General features: G+C 40.6%; 1 protein-coding gene across 2 annotated transcripts in view; it reads left to right on the top strand.

The window, feature by feature from the left end:
- The window catches only part of LOC142295868 (uncharacterized), a 108,564-nt gene extending 104,442 nt beyond the window's left edge, over window positions 1-4,122 (top strand). For both annotated transcript variants that reach the window (XM_075338963.1, XM_075338962.1), the window contains one exon: window positions 3,790-4,122. In XM_075338963.1, coding sequence (XP_075195078.1) covers window positions 3,790-3,995 — 206 coding nt within the window. In that variant the 3' untranslated portion in view covers window positions 3,996-4,122. The remainder of the gene's footprint in view (window positions 1-3,789) is intronic.
- Window positions 4,123-16,833: the final 12,711 nt, after the last annotated feature.

Below are 16,833 nucleotides of genomic sequence, written 5' to 3'. Positions count from 1 at the left end.
ATCACCAGAGATCAGCGGTGACATCACTGTGTACACTGCCTATCCATCACCAGAGATCAGCGGTGACATCACTGAGAACACCTCCTATCCATCACCAGAGATCAGCAGTGACATCACTGAGAACACCTCCTATCCATCACCAGAGATCAGCAGTGACAACACTGAGAACACCTCCTATCCATCACCAGAGATCAGCGGTGACATCACTGAGAACACCTCCTATCCATCACCAGAGATCAGCAGTGACATCACTGAGAACACCTCCTATCCATCACCAGAGATCAGCAGTGACAACACTGAGAACACCGCCTATCCATCACCAGAGATCAGCAGTGACATCACTGAGAACACCTCCTATCCATCACCAGAGATCAGCAGTGACAACACTGAGAACACCTCCTATCCATCACCAGAGATCAGCGGTGACATCACTGAGAACACCTCCTATCCATCACCAGAGATCAGCAGTGACATCACTGAGAACATCGCCTATCCATCACCAGAGATCAGCAGTGACATCACTGAGAACACCTCCTATCCATCACCAGAGATCAGCAGTGACATCACTGAGAACACCGCCTATCCATCACCAGAGATCAGCAGTGATATCACTGAGAACACCTCCTATCCATCACCAGAGATCAGCGCTGACATCACTGAGAACACCTCCTATCCATCACCAGAGATCAGCGGTGACATCACTGAGAACACCGCCTATCCATCACCAGAGATCAGCGGTGACATCACTGAGAACACCTCCTATCCATCACCAGAGATCAGCGCTGACATCACTGAGAACACCTCCTATCCATCACCAGAGATCAGCGGTGACATCACTGAGAACACCTCCTATCCATCACCAGAGATCAGCAGTGACATCACTGAGAACACCTCCTATCCATCACCAGAGATCAGCGGTGACATCACTGAGAACACCTCCTATCCATCACCAGAGATCAGCGGTGACATCACTGAGAACACCGCCTATCCATCACCAGAGATCAGCGGTGACATCACTGAGAACACCTCCTATCCATCACCAGAGATCAGCGGTGACATCACTGAGAACACCTCCTATCCATCACCAGAGATCAGCGGTGACATCACTGAGAACACATCCTATCCATCACCAGAGATCAGCGGTGATATCACTGAGAACATCACCTATCCATCACCAGAGATCAGCAGTGACATCACTGAGAACACCTCCTATCCATCACCAGAGATCAGCAGTGACATCACTGAGAACACCTCCTATCCATCACCAGAGATCAGCAGTGACAACACTGAGAACACCGCCTATCCATCACCAGAGATCAGCAGTGACATCACTGAGAACACCTCCTATCCATCACCAGAGATCAGCAGTGACAACACTGAGAACACCTCCTATCCATCACCAGAGATCAGCGGTGACATCACTGAGAACACCTCCTATCCATCACCAGAGATCAGCAGTGACATCACTGAGAACATCGCCTATCCATCACCAGAGATCAGCAGTGACATCACTGAGAACACCTCCTATCCATCACCAGAGATCAGCAGTGACATCACTGAGAACACCGCCTATCCATCACCAGAGATCAGCAGTGATATCACTGAGAACACCTCCTATCCATCACCAGAGATCAGCGCTGACATCACTGAGAACATCTCCTATCCATCACCAGAGATCAGCGGTGACATCACTGAGAACACCGCCTATCCATCACCAGAGATCAGCGGTGACATCACTGAGAACACCTCCTATCCATCACCAGAGATCAGCGCTGACATCACTGAGAACACCTCCTATCCATCACCAGAGATCAGCGGTGACATCACTGAGAACACCTCCTATCCATCACCAGAGATCAGCGGTGACATCACTGAGAACACCTCCTATCCATCACCAGAGATCAGCGGTGACATCACTGAGAACACCTCCTATCCATCACCAGAGATCAGCGGTGACATCACTGAGAACACCGCCTATCCATCACCAGAGATCAGCGGTGACATCACTGAGAACACCTCCTATCCATCACCAGAGATCAGCGGTGACATCACTGAGAACACCTCCTATCCATCACCAGAGATCAGCGGTGACATCACTGAGAACACATCCTATCCATCACCAGAGATCAGCGGTGATATCACTGAGAACATCACCTATCCATCACCAGAGATCAGCGGTGACATCACTGAGAAAACCTCCTATCCATCACCAGAGATCAGCAGTGACATCACTGAGAACACCGCCTATCCATCACCAGAGATCAGCGGTGACATCACTGAGAACACCTCCTATCCATCACCAGAGATCAGCGGTGACATCACTGAGAACACCTCCTATCCATCACCAGAGATCAGTGGTGACATCACTGAGAACACCACCTATCCATCACCAGAGATCAGCAGTGACATCACTGAGAACACCTCCTATCCATCACCAGAGATCAGCAGTAACATCACTGAGAACATCTCCTATCCATCACCAGAGATCAGCAGTGACATCACTGAGAACACCGCCTATGCATCACCAGAGATCAGCAGTGACATCACTGAGAACACCTCCTATCCATCACCAGAGATCAGCGGTGACATCACTGAGAACACCTCCTATCCATCACCAGAGATCAGCAGTGACATCACTGAGAACACCTCCTATCCATCACCAGAGATCAGCAGTGACATCACTGAGAACACCGCCTATCCATCACCAGAGATCAGCAGTGACATCACTGAGAACACCTCCTATCCATCACCAGAGACCAGCGGTGACATCACTGAGAACACCTCCTATCCATCACCAGAGATCAGCGGTGGCATCACTGAGAACACCTCCTATCCATCACCAGAGATCAGCAGTGACATCACTGAGAACACCTCCTATCCATCACCAGAGATCAGCGGTGACATCACTGAGAACACCTCCTATCCATCACCAGAGATCAGCAGTGACATCACTGAGAACACCTCCTATCCATCACCAGAGATCAGTGGTGACATCACTGAGAACACCGCCTATCCATCACCAGAGATCAGCAGTGACATCACTGAGAACACCTCCTATCCATCACTAGAGATCAGCAGTGACATCACTGAGAACACCTCCTATCCATCACCAGAGATCAGCGGTGACATCACTGAGAACACCTCCTATCCATCACCAGAGATCAGTGGTGACATCACTGAGAACACCTCCTATCCATCACCAGAGATCAGCGGTGACATCACTGAGAACACCTATCTATCACCAGAGATCAGCAGTGACATCACTGAGAACACCGCCTATCCATCACCAGAGATCAGCGGTGACATCACTGAGAACACCGCCTATCCATCACCAGAGATCAGCGGTGACATCACTGAGAACACCGCCTATCCATCACCAGAGATCAACAATGACATCACTGAGACCACCTCCTATCCATCACCAGAGATCAGCGGTGACATCACTGAGAACACCTCCTATCCATCACCAGAGATCAACGGTGACATCACTGACAACACCTCCTATCCATCACCAGAGATCAGCAGTGACATCACTAAGAACACCGCCTATCCATCACCAGAGATCAGCGGTGACATCACTGAGAACACCGCCTATCCATCACCAGAGATCAGCGGTGACATCACTGAGAACACCTCCTATCCATCACCAGAGATCAGCGGTGACATCACTGAGAACACCTCCTATCCATCACCAGAGATCAGCGGTGACATCACTGCTTGTCCATCCAGTGATTCTTTGCGTTTTGTTGTTATCTCGGCCCTTTACTCACATAATTTTTTTTCTTACAGTTCTCTACCCGAAGGTGATGTCCACTTTGGCCACTGAAGACCCCTCAAGGCCCTCTGCAGCCCTTTACATTGAGGAACCTCTGATCCCCCGGGTTCGCTGTCACTCCTTTGCCGCCGCGCAGGGACCATTACTCAACAGACGCAAAACAGACTTTAAGTCCCAGAATAAATCCGTGATCAGAAAGTTCTTCTATAAAAATGAATAAGGACATCGCCAGTAACGCTGAGGCCACCACTGCACGTGACTGGAGGATTGTGGGACGTGAATATGGCGGAGGGCACTGTATGGCGGGTGTAATGTATGGTGGGGTCACTGGCCCACAGGACGTCCTGCACGGACACAGGACGTCCTGCACGGATATCATATTCATTGTGTCTTTAAATTACTGATGCCAGGGATCATTACAGTGCCTTTTGAAAGTATTCACCCCCCTTGAATTTTTCACCCTTTTCCCACATTTCAGGCTCAAACATAAAGATAAAATGTGAATGTTCTGGTGAAGAATCAACAACAAGTGACACAATTGTGAAGAGGAAGGAAATTTATTGCTTATTTTATACTTTTGTAAAAAATAAATAACTGAAAATTGTGGCGTGCAATATTATTCATCCCCTGTAAGTTAATCCTTTGTAGCGCCCCCTCTTGCTGCGATTACAGCACAAGTCTCTTGGGGTATGTGTCTATCAGTTTTGCACATGAAGAGGTGAAATTCTCGCCCATTCTTCCTTTGTAAACAGCTGGGGCTGAGTGAGGTTGGATGGAGGCGTTTGTGAACAGCAGTTTTCAGCTCTTTCCACAGATTCTCGATTGGGTTCAGGTCTGGACTGTGACTTGGCCATTCTAACACCTGGATACGGTTATTTGTGAACCATTCCATTGTGGATTTTGCTTTATGTTTGGGATCATTGTCTTGTTGGAAGACAAATCTCCGTCCCAGTCTCAGGTCTTTTGCAGGTTTTCTTCAAGAATGGTCCTGTATTTGGCTCCATCCATCTTCCCATCAATTTTAACCATCTTCCCTGTCCCTGCTGAAGAAAAGCAGGTCCAAACCATGATGCTGCCTCCACCATACTTGACAGTGGGGATGGTGTGTTCAGGGTGATCAGCTGTGTTGCTTTTATCATTTGGCATTGTGCCCACATAGTTGGATTTTGGCTTCATCTGAGCAGAGCACCCTCTTCCACATGTTTGGGGTCTCCGGTGGCTTGTGGAAACTTTAAACAACACTTTTTATGGATATCTTTGAGAAATGGCTTCTTCTTGCCACTCTTCCATAAAGGGCAGATTTGTGCAGTGTAGACTGATTGTTGTGCTATGGACAGACTCTCCCACCTCAGCTGTAGATCTCTGCAGATCATCCAGAGGGATCATGGGCCTCTTGGCTGCATCTCTGATCAGTCTTCTCCTTGTGTGAGATGACAGTTTGGATGGACGGCCGGGTCTTGGTAGATTTGCAGTGGTATGATACTCCTTCCATTGCAATATGATCGCTTGCACAGGGCTTCTTGGGATGTTTAAAGTTGTGGAAATCTTTTTGCAACCAAATCCGGCTTTAAACTTCTCCACAACAGTATCCTGGACCTGCCTGTTGTGTTCCTTGGTCTTCATGATGCTCTCTGCGCTTTACACAGAATCCTGAGGCTATCACAGAGCAGGGGCATTATACAGAGACTTGATTACACACAGGGGCTTATATTTATCATCATCAGTCATTTAGGACAACATTGCATCATTCAGAGATCATCAATCACCTTCTGGAGGGAGTTTCTGCACTGACAGTAAAGGGGATGAATAATATTGCACGACACAATTTTCAGTTTATTCTTTTTTTACAAAAGCTTAAAATAAGCAATAAATTTCCTTCCTCTTCACAATTGTGTCACTTGTTGATTCTTCACCAGAACATTAACATTTTATCTTTTGTTTGAAGCCTGAAATGTGGGAAAAGGTTGAAAAATTCAAGGGGGCTGAATACTTTTGCAAGGCAGTGTATACTCCAGAGCTGCGGCTCCTCCTGCTGGAGCGCTGGGAACGTCTCCTGCTCCAACATCTCAGAGGGGAACTCCCGGCTCCACCGTCCTGTGCCATGAGAACAAGAGCCGGCAGCTCATCTGCGCTTCGTCAAGGGCAATGTCCATAGATCCAGGAAGAAAGGAGTGGAATGTATGTATACAGTGACTGCACCAGCAGAATACTGAGTGCAGCTCTGGAGTATAATACAGGAGGTAACTCAGGATCAGTCATGTATGTACACAGTGACTGCACCAGCAGAATAGTGAGTGCAGCTCTGGAGTATAATGCAGGAGGTAACTCAGGATCAGTAATGTAATGTAATGTACACAGTGACTGCACCAGCAGAATAGTGAGTGCAGCTCTGGAGTATAATACAGGAGGTAACTCAGGATCAGTAATGTATGTACACAGTGACTGCACCAGCAGAATAATGAGTGCAGCTCTGGAGTATAATACAGGAGGCAACTCAGGATCAGTAATGTAATGTAATGTACACAGTGGCTGCACCAGCAGAATAGTGAGTGCAGCTCTGGAGTATAATACAGGAGGTAACTCAGGATCAGTAATGTAATGTATGTACACAGTGACTGCACCAGCAGAATAGTGAGTGCAGCTCTGGAGTATCTCAGGATCAGTACAGGATACAGTGCCTTGTAAAAGTCTTCATACCCTGTGTACATTTCCATGTTATTTCCACAAACTGTTGTTTGTTTTTTTTTTAATTGGGATTTTATGTGACACTAAGTATTTTTGAAGTGTACAGGAAATGTTTCCTTGTTTTCTAAATAATTTATATATATAAATCTGAAAATTGTGAGGTCTATTTTTCTTGGCTCCACTTTTCTCTGTCTTGCATTATTATTAAGCCCCCGGAGTCAGCGCTTTGTAGGACCACCTTTCTCTGTCTTGCATTAGTTTTCAGGCCCCGGAGTCAGCACTTTGTAGGACCACCTGTCTCTCTTTTGCATTTGTACTCAGCCCCTAGACTCAGCACTTTGTAGGATCACCTTTCTCTGTCTAGCATTAGTATTAAGCCCCCGGAGTCAGTACTTTGTAGGACCACCTCTCTCCCTCTTTTGGGGTCTCTCCAGTTTTGCTCATCTGGAGGTGACATTTTCCTCTTCTCTCGCTCAGTGAGATTGAATGGAGACGTCTGTGATCTCGGTGTATTTGGGTCTGGACTGTGACTCGGCCGCTCACACGCAGGAATATGCTCTGATATGAACCCTCCATTGTAGCTCTGCAGGATGATGAGGGTCGTTGTCCTTCTGGAAGATGAACCTACGCCCCGGTCTCACGTCTTCTGCAGTGTCTAACAGGTTTTCCTCCAGGATTGTCCTGTATTTAGCTCCATCCATCTTCTCATCACTTCTGACAGCTTCCCTGCCCCTGCTGAAGAGAAGCCTCCTCACAGCAGGATGCTGCCTCCACCATGTGTGACGGTGGGGATAGTGTTTACAGGGTGATGTGCAGGGTTAGTTTTCCACCTGCGTGAAGCTGGTTGTGGACAAAAGACTATTGGACCAATGGGTGTAGAGTGGAGTCCACGGCTCTAAGGGATGCGGACGTTTTCCAGCACGGAGCGCTGCTTATGTCAATCTCATCGCTGTTTTATTCTGTTGCTCATCAGATTAAGGTGCACAATAAAATATTAATGGATTGGGAGTTGCTTTGCGGGGGACACAGTTCACCTGTACACACCATGCTCATCTATTGTAAAAACATTAAAATGAATACATCTAGTTATCAAACACTTTATAATAGGACATATTATAAATGTTCACAATTCTGTCTATATTGGAGGGCATAGCTTATTGATAACAGTTCTTATAAGGAATAAATATCAAGGTATCTGTATTGAACATAAATAAATGCTGACATAGCATGATATATATATATTCTATCTGGATTGTTCCAGATAGAGGATTACATCATGTGTAACTGTGCTCAACAGAATAACCCTATATGGGTTTGAACAGCTGTATAAATATGACACGGAGGGAGGGGAGCTCTGGCTCACACAAGCACATGTCAGGCTACTGAGAGCCTGTTCAATGAAGTCCTGTTCAATCCAGCCCTCCACGAAGCAAGACATACCTGTCAGGCCTACAGCATATCATCCTTGCGTCTATTCAGGAACCAAGGAAAGATGGATGAATATTTCTATTGATTAGTATGGACTAATTGAACTCTTTTACGTAAGCTAACGAAGAATATAATTTTTCCTTTCTGTAACTGAACTGCAACTTTATAATTTAGCAACCATTTTTATCAGATATAAAATACATTTATTTTTACATTTTTTGAAGTTCTTTCTTTCATGCGCTTATCACGTATTTGAAGAAAAATATATTTAAGAGTATATTTTTAACATTTTGGTGGGCCAGCTATTCGTGTTTTTTTTACTTATTCCTTCACTTTGCAAGAGGTATTCATTACTTCTGTCCCCCCGTTGTGCAAAGTGTCAGGAATTGACAATTTATCAATCACGCGGGACCTAGGAAATACGGATAAGTCAAGTCGCATGAATGTTTTTTTAAATGAACTTTTAAAGAGTTTACAAAGCCACAGAGGATAATCCTTTGATGTGTCTTTGGAGGAGAAAGAATAAGTCAGTCCATAAGAACTTCTACAAGTGCTGATTACAATTCCAGGTAAGAAAATGGATTTTATCTCTTCTTATGCTAAACAAAGTAAAATACAGTTCACATACTCAGATATTTCTAATGTAGAGACGCTCTGGTTAAGCCTTTATGGGAAATGTGAACTTGAGAATTCACGTGTAGAATGTGCAATGTCTTTTAATAGAGAGAAACAGAAAATCAGGAATGTTTGTCATTTAGTCTATGAATTTCACAAGTTAGTGTTAGGCTAAGTTCACTCTTCCGTTGTTTTGCATCAGTCACAATCCGTAGCCTTGAGGAATTACGGTATCCTGCAAAATATTTTGCAGGAATCCTGTTTTTCCCCATAGGCTTCTATTAGTGACGGATTGTGACTGATGATGCTGCGTTGCATCCGCTGCGTCGCGGTCAGTCGTTTTTTAACTGACCGCCGGGCGGGAGCAACGCAGCCTGTAACGTTTTTTGAGCAGCGCGATCCGTAGGATTTCGCTGCGCATGCGCTCTCTGGCTCCCCGCCCCCATAACCAGGATAAACATCGGGTAACCAAGCAATGCGCTTTGGTTAGTTACCCGATATTTACAGTGGTTACGGGTGCAGGGAGCCCGCGCTAAGCGGTGTATGCTAGTAACCAAGATAAATATCGGGTAACCAAGCAAAAAGTGCTTTGCTTTTAGTTACCCGATATTTACCCTGGATACAGTGTGCAAGGAGGCCGACACTTCACCACTCGGCTCCGCCCCCTCCCGCACTCCGCATGTGTACACACACACTCACACACACTCACTTGTCCCCAGCCCTGCAGTCCCCGCGGCACTGACGTCCTCAGCTCCACGGCCCCGCTCGGCTCTGCCCCCTCCCGCACTCCGCATGTACACACGCATGTAGACACACACACACACATACACACACACTCACTCACCTGTCCCCAGACATGCAGACCGCGGCACTGACGTCCTCAGCTCCGTCCCCCGAACGCCGCCCCCCGAACTCCGCCCCCGCACACAACGGAGTCCGACAAAGAAATTATTTTCTTTGTCACCGTTGTCATCCGTTGTACAAAGCATCAGTCACATGCGTCAAGCAACGCATGTGACTGATGCAAAACAACGGAAGTGTGAACTTAGCCTTAGAAAAATGTAAAGATGGTGAAAATGGCCAACCTGAAATGTCAGTAAGTGATATTGTGAATTCTGACTGTAATCTTGCTAATGAAAAGTCAGATTTTGACTGTAATCAAGATGGCCACAGACATGTGCAGTCTATTGAAGGTGACCTTCAGGACACCGGAAAATAAGCAGGAAATGACATAGAGAAGCCAGAAGGGGGAGGAGCCAGAGTAGGAGACAAAACGTTGTCAGAGAGCATGGCGGAGATCAGTTTCTAAAAATAGAACAGACTAAGTTACAACTTAAACTTAGGAAGAATCTTTTGGACTTATGCAAATTAATTCCCAAATATGATTCAAAAATACATGTATGCAGAAATTCAGAAATATTTGACAGTTTTGTTGAAAAGCTAAATTTAACCGATAGTGAGAAGACTCAGTTATTCCGTATGTGGATACCCCAAAAATGTTTCAGACAGCTGGCATTAAAAAAGTCTTCTGACAATGAAACATTTGATTGTCCAAATGATGATGACATCACAAGGCTGAGAAATCTCATCTTCTGTGAAAGGAATGAGGCGAGTCCAAATTATGAGATGTTGAAGGAATTACAAATTGAACAGAATGAGAGTACGTTCTCATTTATGTCCGTTTTTGAACGTTTATATAGGGCGGTCATTCCAAATGTCAGATTACATTCTTTAATTTACACATTCATAAGGAAATTTTATTTCCTTGATGATACAACCTGTGCTATTGCATTAAAGAAAAAGTCCCTATTCGAATGTACAACATTTATCGATTTTGTTCGAAATCACCAAAAGCAATCAAAACAGATATTAATTCTGTAAAACCAAAAAAGGAGAAATTCTATGAAAAAATAACATTGTCTCCCAGATCCAAATATTCCTGCGACAAAATGTATGAAATTCGTAGGAAATTGCATGTAAATTGCAAATCATACAATCGATCTGATACTGATGTCACAGACAATTTATTTTTTAAAAGCTTTGAAAGACAGAAGCAGGTGGATTCTCCTGAAATGTCTTGTACAGATCCTCTCCCCTTGTCATTATTGAGGAAAATGTCATCCAGAGAATTTGACATCCAGAGACAGCTGGGTGGTCCTTCGGAAAGAGACATTCTTTCTCATTTAAGGAAAAAAATTTGAGTTACAGAATAATTTCAGAGATTCCAAAAGTTTAAAAATGACTATAATAGATCGAATCTTTGAAGAAAAATTGAGGTTTGGTTTGCAGCTGGATAAAGGGGATTTCTGGATACATTAATTTTGTTATTTGATATTTATTATTATTCATATACAGTGTATCCATGTAATACATACCTTCTATAGATTTACAGTGCCTACAAGTAGTATTCAACCCCCTGCAGATTTAGCAGGTTTGATAAGATGCAAACTTCAAACAAGAGCAGGATTTATTAACAGATGCATAAATCTTACAAACCAACAAGTTTTGTTGCTCAGTTAAATTTGAATAAAGTTTCACCATAAAAGTGTGGGTCAATTATTATTCAACCCCTAGGTTTAATATTTTGTGGAATAACCCTTGTTTGCAATTACAGCTAATAATCGTCTTTTATAAGACCTGATCAGGCCGCCACAGGTCTCTGGAGTTATCTTGGCCCACTCCTCCATGCAGATCTTCTCCAAGTTATCTAGGTTCTTTGGGTGTCTCATGTGGACTTTAATCTTGAGCTCCTTCCACAAGTTTTCAATTGGGTTAAGGTCAGGAGACTGACTAGGCCACTGCAACACCTTGATTTTTTCCCTCTTGAACCAGGCCTTGGTTTTCTTGGCTGTGTGCTTTGGGTTGTTGTCTTGTTGGAAGATGAAATGACGACCCATCTTAAGATCCTTGATGGAGGAGCGGAGGTTCTTGGCCAAAATCTCCAGGTAGGCCGTGCTATCCATCTTCCCATGGATGCGGACCAGATGGCCAGGCATCTTGGCTGAGAAACAGCCCCACAGCATGATGCTGCCACCACCATGCTTGACTGTAGGGATGGTATTCTTGGGGTCGTATGCAGTGCCATCCAGTTTCCAAACGTCACGTGTGTGGTTGGCACCAAAGATCTCGATCTTGGTCTCATCAGACCAGAGAACCTTGAACCAGTCTGTCTCAGAGTCCTCCAAGTGATCATGAGCAAACTGTAGACGAGCCTTGCCATAACGCTTTGAAAGTAAAGGTACCTTACGTGCTCGTCTGGAACGGAGACCATTGCGGTGGAGTACGTTACTTATGGTATTGACTGAAACCAATGTCCCCACTGCCATGAGATCTTCCCGGAGCTCCTTCCTTGTTGTCCTTGGGTTAGCCTTGACTCTTTGGACAAGCCTGGCCTCGGCATGGGTGGAAACTTTCAAAGGCTGTCCAGGCCGTGGAAGGCTAACAGTAGTTCCATAAGCCTTCCACTTCCGGATGATGCTCCCAACAGTGGAGACAGGTAGGCCCAACTCCTTGGAAAGGGTTTTGTACCCCTTGCCAGCCTTGTGACCCTCCATGATCTTGTCTCTGATGGCCTTGGAATGCTCCTTTGTCTTTCCGATGTTGACCAAGTATGAGTGCTGTTCACAAATTTGGGGAGGGTCTTAATTAGTCAGAAAAGGCTGGAAAAAGAGATAATTAATCCAAACATGTGAAGCTCATTGTTCTTTGTGCCTGAAATACTTCTTAATACTTTAGGGGAACCAAACAGAATTCTTGAGGTTTGAGGAATTGAATAATAAATGACCTCTGAATAAACTTTTCACAATTTAAAAAAAAAAAAATAAAAAAAGAAATAACATTCTTTTTTGCTGCATTTCACACTTCCAGGCTGATCTACAGTCCAAATGTCACAATGCCAAGTTATTCCGAATGTGTAAACCTGCTAAATCTGCAGGGGGTTGAATACTACTTGTAGGCACTTTATCTATATAGTATATTGTATATTTAAAAGTAGTGATAGTATAATCAAAGTTGTATTTTCATTTAGTTAAATGATAGTTTAATTTTATAAATAAATAATTTGATCTCTGTATATAAATAATATTTAAAATTTAATATTAAGAGAAAGTAACTTATTTTAAGTGTTTCATTTATCAGAAATATGATAATAATTGTATTTTTATTTCCCTCAGAATTTATCAGTAAAGCAGATTGATGAAGTATTAAATTTTTATTTATAAATTTGTTCTTATCCTCAATCAGGTAACATATATCTTACTCTGTAAGGCTAATCGCGAAAGCATGCTTAATAATAATTATTATTTTCTCAGGTACCAATCGCCAGAGGACCATTAGTTTTAACATTTCTTTCAGTAATATGAATATATATACATATATCTTCCTTAGTGCTATTTGAAATGTAATCTGAGTTTTTGGAGTGGAATCCTTAAATTTGCTTGCTTTGTTGGAATGGAATGTTTTTTTGTATTTAACCAAAAAGCATGTGACTTTGAATACTGAGCTAATAATAATAAGTGTCTGTCTATCCTATGGTCAAGCGTACAGTATGTGACTATCAAAGGTACCTATTATCCATGATGAGTGTATGGGATAAATAAAATTTAATTATTCATATACTTCAAGAAGTACTTCAAATTAGTATCATATCTTTGAAATGTGCATAGAAAAATTGAAAATTAAAATTAAAAAAGGGATATGTGTTGCCAATGTTTATCTGTATGTGGAATGGTTTGTATATACAGTGAGGCAGTCTAATTGACTGAACAGCTGTTGACTGAAACTATATCCAGAGGGCTTTGAAGTTAAAAAAAAAAGTCTCCTTTTTTTTTTCCTTTGGAAGCTTCAAAGTTATATATATATATATATATATATATATATATATATATATATATATATATATATATAATTAGTGTACATTATTAGAATAAATAAGTTATAGTACATAAGTATTAATAATGAAGGAATTTATCCAGAATATATCTTATTCATAGACATATTTCTTTAGTATAGATGTGTCAGGACCCAGATCAAAGGTTTACTCTGAAGAATCACATTCTAGAATACATATTTTTAATGTCTTGATTTTTACACAGTTTTGTGTTATTTATTTTATTAATACACAGATTGGTAATCATTTTCTTTTCTAATATGGAAGTAATATTTATAATATGGTTTTGAAGATACAACATAAATTTTAATTTAATTTAATCTTGACATATTAATTTTTTTATAACATCATATTTCATGATATTAAAAGGAGAAGGTTGGGTTTTAATTACATATTTATATTTGATTAATATATGTGTCTACAGAATACTTTAATAGTCAATATTAATCAGGTACAAAGGAAAAATTGGGAATAAAAATTAAAAAAAATATTTGAAGTATGGTAATCACAATGCATTTATATACTAAAGAAGAGTATTATCAGCAAGGTTACATGACTTAATTATTTTTATAGGTTAATGATATGACAGGTATGGAAATCATACAAGATATTGGTAATATTAAGGTTATGTGTTATTAAGGACATAAGTGTCATATACATAGAAGGCCTTATTTTTATTCCAATTTTTATTTTTTTCCGATTTTCATTTTTCCTTTTCATTTATTTTGATTATTTTTATTCAGTATTCAAATTTTTAATCAAAATTTTTATTTTCCCTTTTTTAATTTTTAATATCTCAATTGAGAAAACACTTAACTAAATATTGAAGTAATATCTAATATAAGAATATTACTTTATTAAATATGAATCATATTAAAAGGGAAAGTTCCAATTTTTGGAAGAAAAGATCACTTACTTCATGAATATATTTAATTATTTACTTCCTAGTAATACATTATTTTTATATTAGTATGTTAACACAATAAGGATGAAATATTGGTTATAGTTACACAGTTTCTTATATAGTAGGTTATTTAATAATAGACAAATAAAATAAATTAAATTAGAGTAATAAAGATGGAAGATCGAGGTATATCTAGGTTTACCTTCATATATATTATATTTTTTAATCAATAATAATCATTTATAATGAGTATTATTGTGTTTTGATGGAATCATCCAATCTTTTCTAAAATGTTATTTGCTTTGGTTTATAATTTACAAATGATCTAACTAAATAAGCCACATTGTTGCCTTTCATATTTATAATATGGTACATGTTATAGGTACATATTATATTATTTCATATTTTATATTACATTTTGGTTACATTCAACACATTGCCACCTATGGGTTTGGAAAGGTAATTACACCAATGACAAAAAAAGGTTATTACATGAGAATACTATCATCTATACCATTATGCAGTATTATTTCATCATTCTAAGTATCAATTATATTAATACTTTTACGATAATAATAATGACATGGTATTATAATATTAGGATAATGATACGCTGTGACATTTATTAGTGATAGTTATTGCCATATTTGGTATCTAGATTAGGGAATTAAGTCTTCAATCAAGATTACAGAAGATAAAAGACTTATTAATTCTTCTAAAGTAAAAAAGGATTCTACAAAAAGTTGCAAAAGCTGAAACTCAAAGGTCCAAAAGGTAACGTCTCAAATAAGACTGTGTTAAATACAATCCACTTACCAGTTCTGGACCTCAGCAAGGATGGACAATGTTACAACACATGTTCTGTGCATTAAGACCTCACCACAGTTACCAAGGAGAGCAATAAAGTGTTAAAGTTAACCCCTGTCATGCTGACCAAGAACATCTCAACACCTGTTCAAGGAATGACATCAGGCAGCACAGAGGAACCAAGGTGACTAATGTATATTACACTGCACAGACATCAAAGATCTATGCTATTCTTCTACACTTATGAACTGTGGTTTATCAACATTGGTTATGGACTTTGCAATAAAGAATAAAGTTTATGGATCTAACAATGATAAACGCAATATGGGACTGTATCAAATCGATAACCATTCATCTTTTATCAAAGGATCGATTTCAAAAGACTGTGTTTATGCCAGATTACATCGGAGAGAAGAAATCATCCAAGAGGACATCAGATGGTGACCGGATCTGTTTTGCATCTTTTTTAGGTTTAGGAAAAGTATAATTATGTATTTTATATGATTATCAGTCACGGCCTACCATAACATGAATCCACATTATTATATTGTTGAACATACAACATGAATAATGCAAATTGATTATTATTCATCATTATTATTGACATTAATCTACTATCACCAAAGAAGGAAAGAAGGTTTGTTATTTTAATGATGTATTAATTAATTTTGGGGGTTTCATTAATAATAACTTACCCACCTCAAGGGGGAATTGTAAAAACATTAAAATGAATACATCTAGTTATCAAACACTTTATAATAGGACATATTATAAATGTTCACAATTCTGTCTATATTGGAGGGCATAGCTTATTGATAACAGTTCTTATAAGGAATAAATATCAAGGTATCTGTATTGAACATAAATAAATGCTGACATAGCATGATATATATATATATATATATATATATATATATATATATATATATATATATATATATATATATATATATATATATATATCATGCTATCTGGATTTTTCCAGATAGAGGATTACATCATGTGTATCTGTGCTCAACAGAATAACCCTATATGGGTTTGAACAGCTGTATAAATGACACGGAGGGAGGGGAGCTCTGGCTCACACAAGCACATGTCAGGCTACAGAGAGCCTGTTCAACGGCTCCAGCCCTCCACGAAGCAAGACATACCTGTCAGGCCTACAGCATATCATCCTTGCGTCTATTCAGGAACCAAGGAAAGATGGATGAATATTTCTATTGATTAGTATGGACTAATTGAACTCTTTTACGTAAGTTAACGAAGAATATTATTTTTCCTTTCTGCAACTGAACTGCAACTTTATAATTTGGCAACCATTTTTATCAGATATAAAATACATTTATTTTTACATTTCTTTAAGTTCTTTCTTTCATGCGCTTATCACGTAATTGAAGAAAAATATATTTAAGAGTATATTTTTAACATCTATACCCCGGAGCCATAATGCACGAGATTGGTGATTACAGTAAAACAATAAAGCCATTGTTCTCCAGCCTGTAGTCCCATTATGTAGATGGGGATAGTACACCCATTGGACCTGTCACCACAGGGGGTCTCACAGTCCCAGGTGAGGGGCTCGGACTCAGGAACATACCTCCACCAATGCACAAGTACATTTGGGGGGGTGTTTCCGGGGGGCCGTGGTTGAACCCCAGGTGTGGCTTGGGGTACTGACACTGATGAGAGGATGGGGGTTGTTGCTGGATACATACGCTATGGTCGTGATAT

Source organism: Anomaloglossus baeobatrachus, chromosome 3 (genome assembly GCF_048569485.1).
Source record: "Anomaloglossus baeobatrachus isolate aAnoBae1 chromosome 3, aAnoBae1.hap1, whole genome shotgun sequence".
Lineage (NCBI taxonomy): Eukaryota > Metazoa > Chordata > Amphibia > Anura > Aromobatidae > Anomaloglossus > Anomaloglossus baeobatrachus.
Note: the sequence above shows the minus strand (reverse complement) of the source record. Positions and strands in the feature narration are given on the sequence as shown.